The 14903-nt window shown below is 53.0% G+C and overlaps 1 protein-coding gene across 2 annotated transcripts in view; it reads right to left on the reverse strand.

Moving 5' to 3' along the window:
• Positions 1 to 14903, reverse strand: part of MYO5B (myosin VB) — a 317583-nt gene that overhangs the window by 16483 nt on the left and 286197 nt on the right. The window contains exons 30-33 of one of the 2 annotated variants that reach the window (XM_033087341.1): positions 9360 to 9437; positions 6721 to 6919; positions 4718 to 4811; positions 2673 to 2816 (exon numbers count right to left, since the gene is read on the reverse strand). In XM_033087341.1, the coding sequence (XP_032943232.1) occupies positions 2673 to 2816; positions 4718 to 4811; positions 6721 to 6919; positions 9360 to 9437 (515 nt within the window). The remainder of the gene's footprint in view (positions 1 to 2672; positions 2817 to 4717; positions 4812 to 6720; positions 6920 to 9359; positions 9438 to 14903) is intronic. The other variant, XM_033087342.1, reaches the window with a different exon arrangement.

Genomic DNA, 14903 nt, shown 5'->3' on the forward strand with positions numbered 1-14903 from the left:
CTTCTCCCCTCCCCAGGGCCCCCACGTGACATGGGTCTCACCAGCCTCTCTTGGCCAGTGCTACCCTGGCTACAGTCAGGGTCAGGTACTACCCCAGCCCCCTCCATCCCGATTCTCTCTTCTACATCCTCCCGCTGCCAGGTGTGCTGCCAGGTGTGCGCTGGCAGGTCTGGGAGGGGCCTGTGCCTCTCCCCATGAACTTCAGACTCCTCAGCCTCCTGGTCCTTTCCTGCCAAAGCCCTGGAAGGCCGGGGAAAGGCTGTCACACCGCTCTCCATTCCAGAGTGAGCCAGGGGAGTCGCCAAACCAGGCTGAGAGCGATGCATGGGGGTAAGAGCCCAGAGGAGGGGCAGAAGCCCAGTGCTAAGAAAAGATGCCAGACATGAACAGGCGGGCACAAGGCCCCAGGTGTGCTCACTGTGGCCCCAGCTGTATCCCCAGCCCTCACCCTTCACTACCTCCATCCCCCAACCTCTGCCCAGCGCCCCAGGCCTGGAATGGCCACGAGGGGCGGCCACCTCCCCTCCACCCGCAGGTGGGCCTGTGGGAGGGAAAGGGGCAACATTCTCAAATCTTCTGCCAGGGCTATCCTGGGATGGGGCTGGGGGAATGCTGACAGCATCTCCATTTGGTACTTGAGCTACACTGTCCCTGCAAATACATCCAACCCTTGAGGTTAAATGCTAACTACAAACCATAATACTCTGGGTACATGGTTAACATTTGGGCGTCTTGTAGGCTCAACACATGACTGTAGATTGGCCCTTGGCTTTAATTAGAATCCCAGTAATATTTATCCAGAAAAACATGTTTTAAGGCCCAGGCTTCCCACTTGCAGCTTCTTGCTTCAAGCCTGACCCATGTGCAGATTGCGAATGGCGTCTCCTGACTAGGAATGTCCTATCGGAGAGCATGCGACTCGAGTCCATTTCCTGTCGCTTGCTCGGCCTGCCCATCTGAGCATCCTGGGGACAGGGGCCATGTACTTCTCTCAGTCCTCCCTCCTTGGCAGCCAGCAAGTGCTGGGGACCTAAGAGGCGGTCACTACAGTTCTGGCATTCGTTTGGATGGGCTCTTTTGGAGGAAGGGTGACTGCGCACTGTGCTCAGACAGCTGAGCGGGAGATGACCTGCTAAGGGACCCCCCGAGCGACGATAGTGGGAAGGAGCCACCCATCTTCAGGTACACGCAGTCTCCATTATTAGGGTTTTTTACCCCTATGCTGTGAACTTTGAGTTTCATTCACTAGAGATGAAAGGTTCATTCTTAGCAGCATTTAAACACGGTCTTGCAGCCTCTTTAACAGTCTGAGATGAATTTACACCACATTTCATTGTTGGGTGATTGTAGGAGAAATTATCCTTTACAAAAAGAACAAAATAACTGATAAAAATATGGAAAATACCCAAGGTCAAGAGCTGAACAAAATCAGCGCTAGGCCAACGTCACACTCCGTTCTTCCTATAGCCTTCAGCCCTTGGCCCACTGTTCAGCAGAGTGAAACCTCAAAAACCTTAAATTTCTCTTAAATGATGTTGTCACACGGGATGGCATGTGGGGTCTCAGCCCTGCTCCCCGCATAAGAACGCAGGATACGGTGAGGCCAAAAAGGAACACCCCCAGAGCTACAGGTAGGGGAGTCACACCACTATAAGCCCCGCTGGCGGCTGGGTTGGAGACACAGGCTGCAGGAGCCACACGATCCGCAACCCGCCGTCCACTTGTCTCTGCCAACCCACCTCACTTGCTAACTGCAGTCCATCTCTCTGCAATCCACAATCCACACTCCACCACGCCACACCTTGCTAGCGTAGCTGCGGCAGTTATATCAGTGGCCAATGGCTAACCGGTAACAGCCGATGGCCAACTAGTCACAGCTGATGGCCATCTACTACCCGAGCCAGCACCTTTCCATGTGAGGCCGAGAGCCTGGAAACTGCTCTCTGGAGCTCTGTCCCCACAGATGTTTACCTCTTGAGCTTCAAATGCCCTTGCCAAAGCTACTACTTCGAATTCCTCATTTTTGAGAAAGGTTCTGTGGCTTTCACATGACACTGTCACCTGTGTTGTATTTCATATGTGGGGGTAGGAGGGGGGGTCAGTATTCTCATCCCCATTTTACAGATGGGAGAAATAAGGCACCACAGAGAATGGAGCTAATGGCTCAGGGCCCAGAGAACCAGACCACCAAAAAGCTCTCCTTTTTTTCATCCATGCCTCTCTCCTGTAAGACTCTCCCTCTTGGCTCTGCAGTGGCTGCGGGCACGCAGTTAGGGGGAAGATGGGCATGTTGAAGCCACACGGGGAATAACACCAGATGGGAGGGAACCTGTACAATTGACAAACCATGCTGCATGCCCGCCCCAGAGGGCAGCCCCCACACAAACCACAGCGTCACCCAGGAACTCATTAGAAATGCAGCAGCGTGAGGTGACGGTGTGAGGGAGAGTGTGAGAGTGGGTAGGGTGTGTGTGTGTGGGGGGCAGATGGAGGACAGAGTGGGGAATGAGGAGATGGACGTGGGGGTGTCTGCAGCGGTGGACGGGCAAGTGGAGGCAGAAGGTTAGGCGGGAGGAGGGCGTTATGAGACGGGTTGTGTTGGGTTGGCAATGGAATGGGGGGAGAAGGAGTGAGGGCAGCGGATGGGGGTGGGTGCCACAGAAGGTCCTGACCTGTCACCAGGTTCCGAATGAGAAGGGCCTCGTCTTCCTTGTGGTATTCCAGCATGCCCTGGAAGTCCTTCTCTTTCCGTTGGACGGTGACCTGCCTGTTGAGCTCATGGCGCTTCTTCTCACTCTGAGCTAATGTCTGGGCAGCTGAGCAGGAAAGAGACAGCTGGTCACAGGGGAGCAGAAGAGGTGGACACGAAAGCATTCCAGGGAAGGGATGATACAGCTTCAAGACTGAGCAATTTCAACATGGTATACGTTTATTTATTAAATAATGTCGTATACCAACTATACTTAATTTAAAACATTTTTTAAAAAGCAGCAGTCACTGCCGCCACCACCTAAGTGCCCCAGAGAATGAAAACCTGAGGAACAGAAAACAGAAACCCAAGAATAGGGGCACGGGGGCGGGCATGGAGACAGGAATGGAGAGAGAGGGCCTGAAGCTAAACACGACAGACAGCCCTGCCCTCTCAGAGCCTCCAGAGCAGCAGGTGGACATAAGAAGGTGACTGAACAAGTGACACCTGTGACGGGAGCTAGGTGTCCCTCCCCTCCACAGACACATAGTGTTAGGACAGCAAAGATGGGACTTGAGCTCTGGGGATGCAGCTCCAGAGCAGAGAATGACAGGAGGAAGTATCCAGGTGGAGAGGGGGTGGTATCCTGGGGGTGAGAGGTTATACAGATGGAGAGGGATATATCCCGGTGGTGAGGGGTTATATAGGTGGTGAGGGGTATATTCAGGTGGTGAGGGGTGTATCCCGGTGGTGAGGGGTGTATCCCGGTGGTGAGGGGTTATACAGATGGAGAGGGGTATATCCCGGTGGTGAGGGTTTATATAGGTGGTGAGGGGTATATTCAGGTGGTGAGGGGTGTATCCCGGTGGTGAGGGGTTATACAGGTGGTGAGGGGTGTATTCAGGTGGTGAGAGGTTATACAGATGGAGAGGGGTATATCCCGGTGGTGAGGGGTTATATAGGTGGTGAGGGGTATATTCAGGTGGTGAGGGGTGTATCCCGGTGGTGAGGGGTGTATCCTGGTGGTGAGGGGTTATACAGGTGGTGAGGGGTGTATCCCGGTGGTGAGGGGTTATACAGGTGGTGAGGGGTGTATTCAGGTGGTGAGAGGTTATACAGATGGAGAGGGGTATATCCCGGTGGTGAGGGGTTATATAGGTGGTGAGGGGTATATTCAGGTGGTGAGGGGTGTATCCCGGTGGTGAGGGGTGTATCCTGGTGGTGAGGGGTTATACAGGTGGTGAGGGGTGTATCCCGGTGGTGAGGGGTTATACAGGTGGTGAGGGGTGTATCCCGGTGGTGAGGGGTTATACAGGTGGTGAGGGGTGTATTCCGGTGGTGAGGGGTTATACAGGTGGTGAGGGGTGTATCCCGGTGGTGAGGGGTGTATCCCGGTGGTGAGGGGTGTATCCCGGTGGTGAGGAGTTATACAGGAGGTGAGGTGACCGAGATGGTTCCGAGCAAGGTGGCATGTGCAAAAGGATGGAAATGACATGTAGATTTGCAGCAGAGAGTCAGAGGAAGAGAATATTCCAGATGTTTCTAAAAGAGCAACTGAAATCTCTGAACTCTCTGGGCCAGGTTCCAGTTTGGAAGTGTCCCCACTGCACTGCCCTCTCTCCTTCCTCCCTTCCATGGCATGGGTGAGGCCCCTGTGGCTGGAGATAATGCGTTGTGCAGCTTTCCTCACAACACAAAGTATTCTCTTCCCGCTGTAAGCCCTTGGAGGGCAGGACCACAGGCTGCTGTCTTGGTTGCCCCTCTCCAGCCCTGCAGAGCTCAGAGTAAGCATCTAAACACCTACTGTATTTGTGTGGCATTAGTCCAGATTCTGGCAAATCAAGAATGGTTGAGCTCGTGGGGTCTGAATGACTCAGTCACATGACTAGCCTGGCACAGGCACCAGGAAAGGGGTGAAGTAGAAGGGTGTGCAGAGGGAGGCAGGCAGGCATTCCCATCCCTCAGGCTTGGTTACGCACACCTGGGCCTCACAAAACACACACGCACGAGCGCACACACACACCCTACCTTCTAGGTCCTGGACTTTCTTCATATAAATCTTCAGTTGTTTTTTAAGCTTTCTCTCATTCTTTTCCAGCTTTTCTACCAGTTCTTTAAGGTCCTAAAAGCAGAACAGGGCAGTGTGAGAATAGACCTGACCCCACCCTGGAAGGCAGGGGTTAGAACTGTTTAGCTTAGTGTGAGGCAGCCACCTGAGGGGGGCCAGGCGCTGTGACTGGCCAGGAGGCCGGCCCCACCCTCCCAGCCTCACTCAGTTCAGTGCTTCCTGGTCTGGACTGAAAAAGCAGGTGAGTCAGAGTTCATTCTCACAATCGAGACGGGTCAACTTCTCCAGCTCTGGCTGCCTGGCACCTTGGCTAACCCCCATGGTTCTCTAGGCCAAGTGTCCTCAGGTTGCCATCCCAAACCCTCAGAGACACAAGGCCTGGGGTGGCCAGGCAGTGCCCTGGGAAGGAATGGACAGGTGGAATAAGAGAGTTGATGGACCACACTCTCGAAGCAATCTCCCATCAGCCACAAGCCAGAGCCTTCTCATCATCCTCATCCTCATCTGCGCAGCAGCCCAGGCTCCTGCTCAGGCTCCAGGGCCACCACTGGGCAGAGGGGCCCGCTCTGCTGATTCCTAAAGCCGTCCATGAACCGGTCCAGGTCCTTCATAGAGCACGGCCCCCCTTGTAAGGTGGTCGCCTGCCACGCCATTGGCCCACGGCCCCTCCAGGAGCACGGGCTGGCAAAGGCACTCCCCGTGCTGCCTCCTTTACCTGGCAGAAGCCAGCTCAGTAATTTACTATGTATATTTCTTCCCCTAAAGCCACCTATTTACACACGTATGTGTGACAGATAGTAACATGCAGACAGAGAGTGGGAGACAAATGGGGGGAAGGCCGATCGTTTGTATATAAGTCCTTTTGAGGGACTTGTGGTCCAGGGGCCCACTTCCCCGCTTGGGATGGAGTGAACTGGCCACCCAGCACTGGGCCACCTGAGGATAAAGGGGAAATGCTGGACTGGAAGCTCTGCTGGTGTGTGAACCTGCCGGGAGGTTTGGGGCACTCGCTGCTGCTCCCGACAGGCGCACCCTGGTCCAGAAAGCCCCTGGCCCTCCTGTGTCACCCCCCCACCCACACTCCTGTCCTGGTGCCTGTGCCCACGTTCCTCCTCTGCCTCCTCTTCTCTGCCCGTCCACATGGCAGACACCCCTTTCTGCCCTCTGCCTCAGCTCCAGCCTTCCCTACAATTCTTTCTTTTTCTGTAACCCTTGTTAATCCCATGTAGAATTGTGTTCAGAAACATGATCTTCTTTCTCTTCTTTTTCACGCGTGTTGCTTCCCCTACTAACCTGTAAGCTGAAGGCAGAATGCCTTCTATTTCTCTGGCAGCTGCCAGGTCTCCTTTGGTGACTGTCCCTAAGGAGGGCCACCAACAATTCCTCCATGATTCCTCCTAGCAAGAGTCTACCCCCCACTAAATCTGCCTTAGCCATGTGATTTGATCGACAGCAGTGGCAGAAGTGACCCTGTGCCCGTTGTGGGACTGGGTCTGAAGCGGCCGCTCAGCTCTTGCCTTGATCCTCTCAGAGGTCAGCTGCCATGCAGAGCAGCTCAGGGCAGGCCAGTGAATGACGAGCCCGTGTGTGGAGAGAGACGACCCTACGACAGCAGCCAGCTCTGAGGCCCTAGACGTGCGACTGAGGTGACTCGGACCCTCCAGGCCCAGCCAGCCTCAGTGGAGCAGAGACGGTCGTGCCCCTGAGCCCTGCCACAATTCCGGACCACACAATGTGACAGTCGTCTCCAGCTGCTAAGTTCTGGGGAAGTTGGTTCCCTATACTGTAATGATGACTAAGATATCGCCACAAATCCTTGCTTACCGTAGGTTTCTAGACTCCCTGTCCCTGCTATAGAGCCAAGGACATGAACCTTGTCCATTTGGTTAATGGCCATCCCTGGTCCCATTTTCTTCCAGAACGTGACTTCCGGAGCTGGGATCCACCTGGCATGGCTACTCACCAGGTTCTCATTGGTCAGCCGCGATATCTCCTGCTGGACGCCGAACTCCACCTGGGCCTCCGGGGAGAGCAGCAGCGTCTGGCAGAAGGTCTGCTGCTGCCTGTCCAGCTCCTCCTTCAGGGTCTCCACCTGGGCCTTGAGCTGCTCCACCTCCTCCTCATGCTCTCGGCTCTGGGCCTGCAGCTGAGCCTCCAGCAGCCTGCACCAGGGAGAGGAGAGCAAGGCTCGCGTCAGTGCCCCAAGGGGGAGACCCCAGAAGGACACGCAACAGGGGAGAAGCCAAGCACACAGCAACAGCAGCAGCAGCAGCAGCAGAAATTGCATGAACCCAACAGGATGGACGCCGAGGGGGCCAGACCTGTGCAGCTCATCAGGCAAGCAGGCCAGCCTGCCCTCTCGGAGCCTGGGAAACCGGGGCCAAACATGGCACCCCTGCTCGTGGGCCTTTTTCTTGACCCCCCTCATTCTCTTGTTCTTCATTCTTGAGCACAGTCTGTTGGTTTGGGATTGAAAAATTGTCTCCGTGGCAAAATGTCATCAGCAGAAGTACACTTCTCATAGTATCTTCTAAATAAAGGCATCCACATCTACCCCAAAGCTCCTAAGAATCTAAGACAAAACTCTGGTTAAACTGAACTAATTGTTTGCATATTTTCCCTAGATTTGACTCTACAGGTTTTAAAAGGCAAACCATCAGCCTCCTTCCTATTTATTTACCTTTACCACTATTACCCCCACTTTATATATACATTTCCTCCCCCAGTCCAAACAGAAACTAAGACGATTTGCAAATGATCTAGGGGGAGGTTTCAGATCAAGTGGTGTCATGACAAGAAGCAGTGAGACCTAGAGAAGATCTGGAGAAGGTTGGGGAGAACTCGCAGAAGACTCTCCGAGTCTGAAGGCCCCACCTCCAGGGGTGCCAGATACCTGGGCAATTCTGGGAAAGCACCTGTTCCAGCACACCGTGTTTCCCCGAAAGTAAGAGCGGGTCTTATATGAATTTTTGCTCCAAAAGACACATTAGGGCTTATGTTCAGGGGATGTCATCCTGAAAAATCATACTAGGGCTTATTTTCCAGTTAGGTCTTATTTTCGGGGAAACACGGTACTAGAAGGCAAGACCTTAATGAAGGTTCCTAAATAGCCTCGCTTTTAGGAAGTTAAATACTAACACCACTATGGGCTATCTTCTTGGACTGGATTACTCGAATAAACTTCCTCATCCAGTAAACCTCACATGAAAGACAGGTAAGAGGTGCTGGATGAAAGGTACCATCAAGGCTTCCTGACATGGTCCATGTGGGAAAAATTCACCCCCCAGCCCCAGCCCTGTCTCTTCCTGGGATGCATGTAAAGATTGTGACCAGAGATGTACATAGAATTAGGAACCTGGAGGTGCCCAAGAGACAACTGTTGGATCCCCTGGGTGCCCCAGAGTCAGGGAGGTGAAGAGGTTATCACGTTTTTGGGGTTTGGGAGATAATTGTCACAAGAGAGAAGGAAGCAAGAGAGAGGGGAAATCTACATTGTCAGCTCCCAGATGGAAGTAACCACATTTTCCATTGCTTGGTCAGCAATGTTTAGCTCCCAGTGGCTTCTCCACAAAGTAACACAAATGAAGAAATGATGGAGGAATGACTGATGCACGCACTCATCACAGGCAGCACTAGCAAAGCAATAACGTGAGGACTGTGGGAGAATAATTTGGAAATAAAGTCAGCATTTCAGAGAACATACAATATTTGGATAACATCCAGTCTTGGCTACAATACACTAAAAGCAGTCACCAGCAGTTCCAAGTTTAAAGAGAGAAGTAGAATAGAAACACTTGGGGCCTGGGGGCTCTGCCCCAAGGATCAGCTCCTGATCTGAGTGGCGCTCACATCTTTCTTACTCTCCATGGAGACTGTAGTGGGTGCCTTAGTACAGGATTCTGTGCAAGGTCCGAGAACCTCTGCCCAAACATCAGGCTAGCCACCTCACCCTGCAGGAAAGAACGCTGAGAGAGAGTCTGCGGCCACAGCTGCTGGCAGAAGTGGTTCTGGAAGCCACATCTCCTGAGGCAGGCCTGTGCTTTGTTTTACTAATGAATTCGTTTACTTATGTCTTCAACCACATCTAATCTGCTGATAGCCCTGAGGAATGACCAGGTTTCACATATGGACCCCCCTATAATAAAACAAACTTCTAGGTGGACAGAGACCCTGACCTTACTGAATAGCAGCCATCATAACAATAGAAGTAGCAGCTCATATTTATCCTGTGCTTACTACATGCCAGGCACGTGCAAAGAGCTTTACCTGTGGTAACTGTACCCCTTAGAATGACCTGCTGAGGCAGGGTCTGTTCTGATCCACATGCCACCGGCGAGGAAATGGAGACAGACGTTACCTCGCTCACTGGTGGTGGGGTCATATATTTGAGCCCAGAGCCAGGTGCTATCACCTTGACCCCAACAAGCAGCTTCCCTGACCTCATCCACCCAGCCTGGCTGAGGGCCTACCCCCACCCCCCTGCACCTCTCCATGAACTGTGCCCTGTGCACTTGCATCCATCCCAGCTGAAAAACAATGAAGCGCAGACATGAGCAGGCAGAACAGACAAAGCAGACACAGGAAGAAAGGCATGTATTTGACCTGGCAACTTGCTTTAAGCCTTGGTAGGCCAAGCCGAGTTCTCCATCTTCGTTCAAATAACCCCAATCCTCAGTCTTGCTAAAAATAAAGGACAGAAACACAGGGCATCCAGTGTAGAGGAAAGAGACAGGCAGGCAGAGAACCCAGGAACATGAGGTGATTCTAGCCCAGGTTTGGAAACGAGAAAAGGGAAGGTTCAGGAAGTCCCGGTTCCCCTCCTTTCTCTCCTGTCGCCAGCACTGGCTGCCTGCAAACATCGTCTCTCCCCCAGTCTCCCAGGTTCCAGTGACTACCATGCGCGCTCACGTGGGGGCTCGCTAATCACAGGCCAGAAAATGTGGCACCAGAGACAGCTCAGGGTGGCACCTGACTGGGTAGTTAGTTCTATGAGCAGCAGCGGCACGGAGCACGGGCTGAGTCCCGCACTCACAGCCTCTCACATGGCGTCCTTCCCTCTACCAGAGTGATTCTTCGGAAAAGGAAAGGGAGAACCAGGAGAGATGCAAACAGGGCACAGTGGGACCTGAAGATACCACGCAGGCATTCACAGGACAGGGCTGCGAGGGTGGCCTCCCGGGGTGCTGCGTCCCCAGAGCAGCACGTGGCACCTGGGGATGTCTGGCTCAGTGATGAGAAGGAAGGAGACTACATATTTTGCCTACTTTCCAATGGGCACCTCTTTTCTGTCACTTCTTAAGGGCACAAAAGTATTAACTCATCTCATGTCCAGCCCTCACTGCAGTCTTGCAAAAAGAAACAGCTAATAAAAACTTTGTCCCCTAGACCTCGGGACTGGGTTGCATGACTCCACTTGGACAGAAGGCCAGATGCCTTCCACTTGCAAATTCTTTTGCCCTTTCCAGTTGCCCAGAGTTGACCCGATGCCAGCTCCTGGAGGTGTGGTGCATGTCACATGCACCTCTAACTATGTTCCCCCCCGCCCCCCACAGCACAAGAGACACTCAAAGGCCAGCGGGATTGGGTGGTGAGTGGCCGGCACACCCTGCCAGGATTCTGCCCTCCACCCCCTACTCCCTAGCTGTTCTTGGGGAACCTCCTGCTGGTTGGATCCCAGCTTTCCTGGCAGGAATCTTGGAGCAGGAGTGCAGCCACATGGCCTGCTATCAGGATCAGTGACCTCTTCCTAACTTCTGGGGAAAAACAACTGTCCTGCCGCTGTCAGGCTGTGACATCTCCCCAGCTCAGCCTCGTGAAGAAGGGCCCCAGCCCCTGCAGCTGCTCACAGGGGGTCTGACGGAAAGGAAGGGCGTGGGAGGCAGTGGTGAGCACACTTCTCGAGGTGGCTCTATGGCTTCTGTTCCCGGGATCTACTGCTGACTGGCATCATTCTCCCTCCAGCCAGGCAGTGGGGGGTTTATCTGCCAACGGGTTTGTCCTGGGCGCCGCACCTACTAGGAACCCCCACCCCGCAAATGTCCACAGCCCTCAGCCAGGCCTGGCCTCCCCAGGTACCGCCTTTGGTTGTTGACCTTTCGTCGTCCTGTGCACTCCATTGTTCCTGGCAAACCCAGAAGTGACCTGGGCTGTGTTAAGAGGAGCTGACAGCCTGGCCCCTTTCCCTTCTCAGGGGTTAAAGCTTACACTTACCTAGGTGGGGCCTCTGAGGAGCTAGTACTTTCATACAATGGCCCCTGGGAGGAATTCCAGGCTCGGAGACAGCCATTGCTGGGCAGGGCCAGGAAAGTGACTGCACTGTTGCAGGTGCACAGGGAGACTTTACACTAACCATCTCGTTTCCCACATGTGCAGACTTCTCGCCTGACTCTGACACTTGGCTTAGAACCCAGGTGGTGTCCCTTCCCTGCCTCACACTGGCTGGCCCTTCAGACCCCGAGGAGAGTCTGCTGGGTCTCTCTTACAGGGTCACCGCACTCCTGCGGCTGCCGCCACGACACTCTGACACTCCGGTGCTAACACTCACCCTCCAGGGAGGCGCGTGGGCTACACAGAGAGGCAGCTATAGCCCTCGCCTCGCCAGCCTCACAGGGACACAGTGTTAATTCTGTAACACGCCAGGCATTACGCACAGAGATGAGAAGACTGTGCAGCCCAATCGCCCCAGCGCAGTGCTAGGGAACTCAGGCTCATGAGTAAATTAAAAACCACTCAGCCAACTGCAGGTCCATCCTTTCTTCCCAGATGAAAGAGCAGCAAATCCATACAGGAGCTTCTCCCTCCCCTTCCACGCACACCATTAGGGGGCAAAGGCCAGGGAGGGAGCGCCACCTGGTGGCCCGAGCAGGAAGCCCCCCAGACCACGTGGCTCACAGGAATGCTAAATGTTAAGTCAATTAATAAAAGAACAAATATTCACGGAGAACCTCCTGTGTAGACACCACTGTGCTGAGCCCCTTTCCCAAGGAGGCCGCAGACACACACATGAATAAGCAGCAGGTCAAGTCTCTGACTGCAGGAGGCAGCAAGGCAGCGCTGGAGAGCCAGGCGTCTGGAAGGCAACTCCGAGTTCTGTTGCTAACAAGCTGGTGGCCGAGGCTCATCACCTACCCACAGGCCCTGGGTCTGTTTCTTCATGTGTAAAGTCAAAGTGCTCAGCTGAATTATCTGAGAGCTTTCTTCTGGATCTTTAATACTATAGCCTTGTTGACTGTAAAGGTCATGCACCAGAAAAGGCCTGGGATAGCATTTACGAGACGGAAAATTAGGACCTAGCAACCACCCCTCTGCCTAGCTTAAGGACCTGCCTGTCTGTGGACAGAAACAGGCGAGGTTCCCGCCAGCTGGGAGTTGGTCTGTTTCCTGTTTCCAAAACCACCACTTTGTGCTCCATGGTTGTTCTCGTTTCTTTAGTTCACACCCGCACTTTCTACCCAACTGCCCAGGAGATTTCCTGGGACCTCTGAGAAATGGGATGTGGCAGCCCAACGCCATGAACAAGAGAAGGCGTTTGAGATGACAGGCAGTGAGTTGTTGGTGGACAAGTGTGGTTATGCCACTGAAGTACAGCAGGCGGAAATTGTGCTGATGGCTCAGGCCCAACAGAATTTGGGGGAAACGTAAGGGAACGATCACTTTCTAGAAGAAAGCTGAGGGTGTTTAGCGAGGAGCAGTTCAGGAGAGGACCTGTGAGAGAAGCTGAGCAGATCGGGCTCTTCTCCCCACTTTGCCATTCCGAGCACGACACGCTGCGGCAACTGGGGCATTTGGCCGCCAACTCCAAGCTGCACACACCCCTTCCTGGTTAAACCAGGTGTCCACTGTCCCAGGCAGGTCCACTAGGGGTGAGTAATCATCCCAGGTTTTCCTGCCCAAGTGCCAGGTGGCAGCAGAAAAGCCAATCTTTGTGTCGATGGCCTCCTGTTGTTTCCTGGGACCTGGGTGGAGAGGGCCTGCAAGGTTTCCAGGGACACGAGGAAAGGTTCAATAATGTCTCGCTTTGGACTCTATAAACTTGGCAAGGTTTGGGTGGAAGTGGCCAGTGGCTGAAGGAAGATACTGTTCCTGGAGCCTGACCTGAGCCCTGCCTACCCTCCGGACCCTACCTAGCTCTGCAACCTTGAGTGCATGCCTAGAGGTGAGGCCTGCCTGAGAGCAGCCAGAGCCTGTGCTCTCCTAGCCCACTTCCCCACTCCTCGCCCACAGTCACCCCACTGCCCTGAGAAGACATGCTCCAAACACCCGCCTTTGTCTGCAGCAGCCTATCTGTACGAGGGGCAAGGGCCAGCCCTCTCTTTACTTCCGTTTTGCCATACAGAAAACAGCAATAGCAATATTGGTTTCTCTTAGTTCCCAAGATGTGAAATGAGAGATCGTTTTTGGAAGCAGAAGAGCTACACATATTCCTGTGGCTATTCCGGGAGTGGGCCTTCCCCACTGGCTTCTCTTTTCAAATTTGGAAACAATAGAAAAGACCCATTTGTAAAGATCAAAACAGAACTCTATAAACTATGAAAGTTACCAAGTGAAAAAAGCTTTGGTCTTGGGGGACCATGGGCTCCTAGAGAGGCTGCGATTGGGCATAGGGGAGTATGTCGAATCCCTCCAAAATCTAAGCCAAACTCCGCGTATGTGGGTAAGTTCGTGCCACCTCCCGGCAGATCACCCATGCGTAATACAATTTATCCTTAAACCAGGAAAATAGTAGGACAGGAAAAGTAACTCTGTGTTGGAAGCATCTCTGTTGCAGGGGCAGCCCTTGTTATAACAGGATGCCCTCTCCAGGGGGCCCCAGACTGCCCCTGGCTGTCCTCCCTCACTGCTGGGATTTACCGAATTGGAAGAGAGTGTGACTTCCAGGGGTGACAGGCACTGGGGAACTGGTTCTTGTGGCTGCCCCTCCCCTCCAGGAGGCAGTGGCTCCTTTCTGCACTTCACTGGTTTCACAGGTTATTAGTTCCCTATTCGTACCCTGGGCTTGCTGGGAATGGAATTATTTTAAGACATCAGATAAGCTATTTTTATTTCATCACCATCATCATTGCTGCAAAGGAAGACAAATCCAGGGTATTAAGCAGCCCCTGGAAAACCTATATTTGGGACTGGATCTCTGATGGCTATTTGGATGAAGAAAAAGGGAGCTGGTCACAGTGATGGTTCTGAAGATCAGAAAGATAGACACACTGGCTTGTCAGGGCCAAGCATGCCTGTTTCTTTCTTTCTTTTTTTTTAACTTTAAATGTCACCTGTGCTCTTTTTTCTTATTTGTCTCATTTCTTATCTTCACCCAAGATCATTTGATATGACTAAATCTTGACTCCAGTTTTAGCACTGAGATTCACCTTCATTTTCTTCTCTCACCTCTTTAAAGAATTACATCTCTGTTGAGATAAATTTAGTTTCCTCCTGGGGGCCTTCTGATTACCAACATAGTCAGTGGGCTGGAGGCAGCCCAGCCCGGAAGTCAGGCCTTCTGGAGTCTACCTTGACTCAGTTACAGGCCAGCTGTGGCCCTGAGCAGCTCAACCCTTCTGGGCCTCAGTTTCCTCATCTGCAGAAAGAGGGGCTAGATTATAAGATCCAGAAATCAGAACACAGATGAGATGATCTAGCAATCAGAACACTAAGATTCTGTGACATAACTTCCCGCCGCACTCCCAGTGCCACCTACTGACGTTTTCTGGAAGCGCTTGCTGTTTTCAGCAATTATCAATGCTAGGTGATTGTTCAACAATCCATGAGTTGAGGCTGAGAAAGGTAGCCAGGCACAAGGCCAGCTCCGCTTTCATAGGTGCTCACACCGGCACAAGGAGGCAAAGAGAATAACAATGGCGACAGTAACACTAAATTTGTCGTGTGCTCATTACAGACAGGCTCTGTTCTAAGTGCTTTATGCAGACGAACTCACCTCGTCTTCTCAGTCCCCATAGGAGGCACGCTGCTATGATTGTCCCCAGATCGCAGAGGAGGAAAGTGAGGTACTGAGTGGTTATACAGTTGTTACTCAATAGTTGGTGAGCGATTGGACTCGAGTGCACCTTCTCAAGTGCTCTGCCATTCTACCTTGGGGTCTCTGCTCTGTCCCACATCCCGGGGCCCTGCTGCCTCCCTCAGACAGTCACTCTTTTG

The sequence above is a fragment of the Rhinolophus ferrumequinum genome, chromosome 19 (assembly GCF_004115265.2).
Source record: "Rhinolophus ferrumequinum isolate MPI-CBG mRhiFer1 chromosome 19, mRhiFer1_v1.p, whole genome shotgun sequence".
Classification (NCBI taxonomy): domain Eukaryota; kingdom Metazoa; phylum Chordata; class Mammalia; order Chiroptera; family Rhinolophidae; genus Rhinolophus; species Rhinolophus ferrumequinum.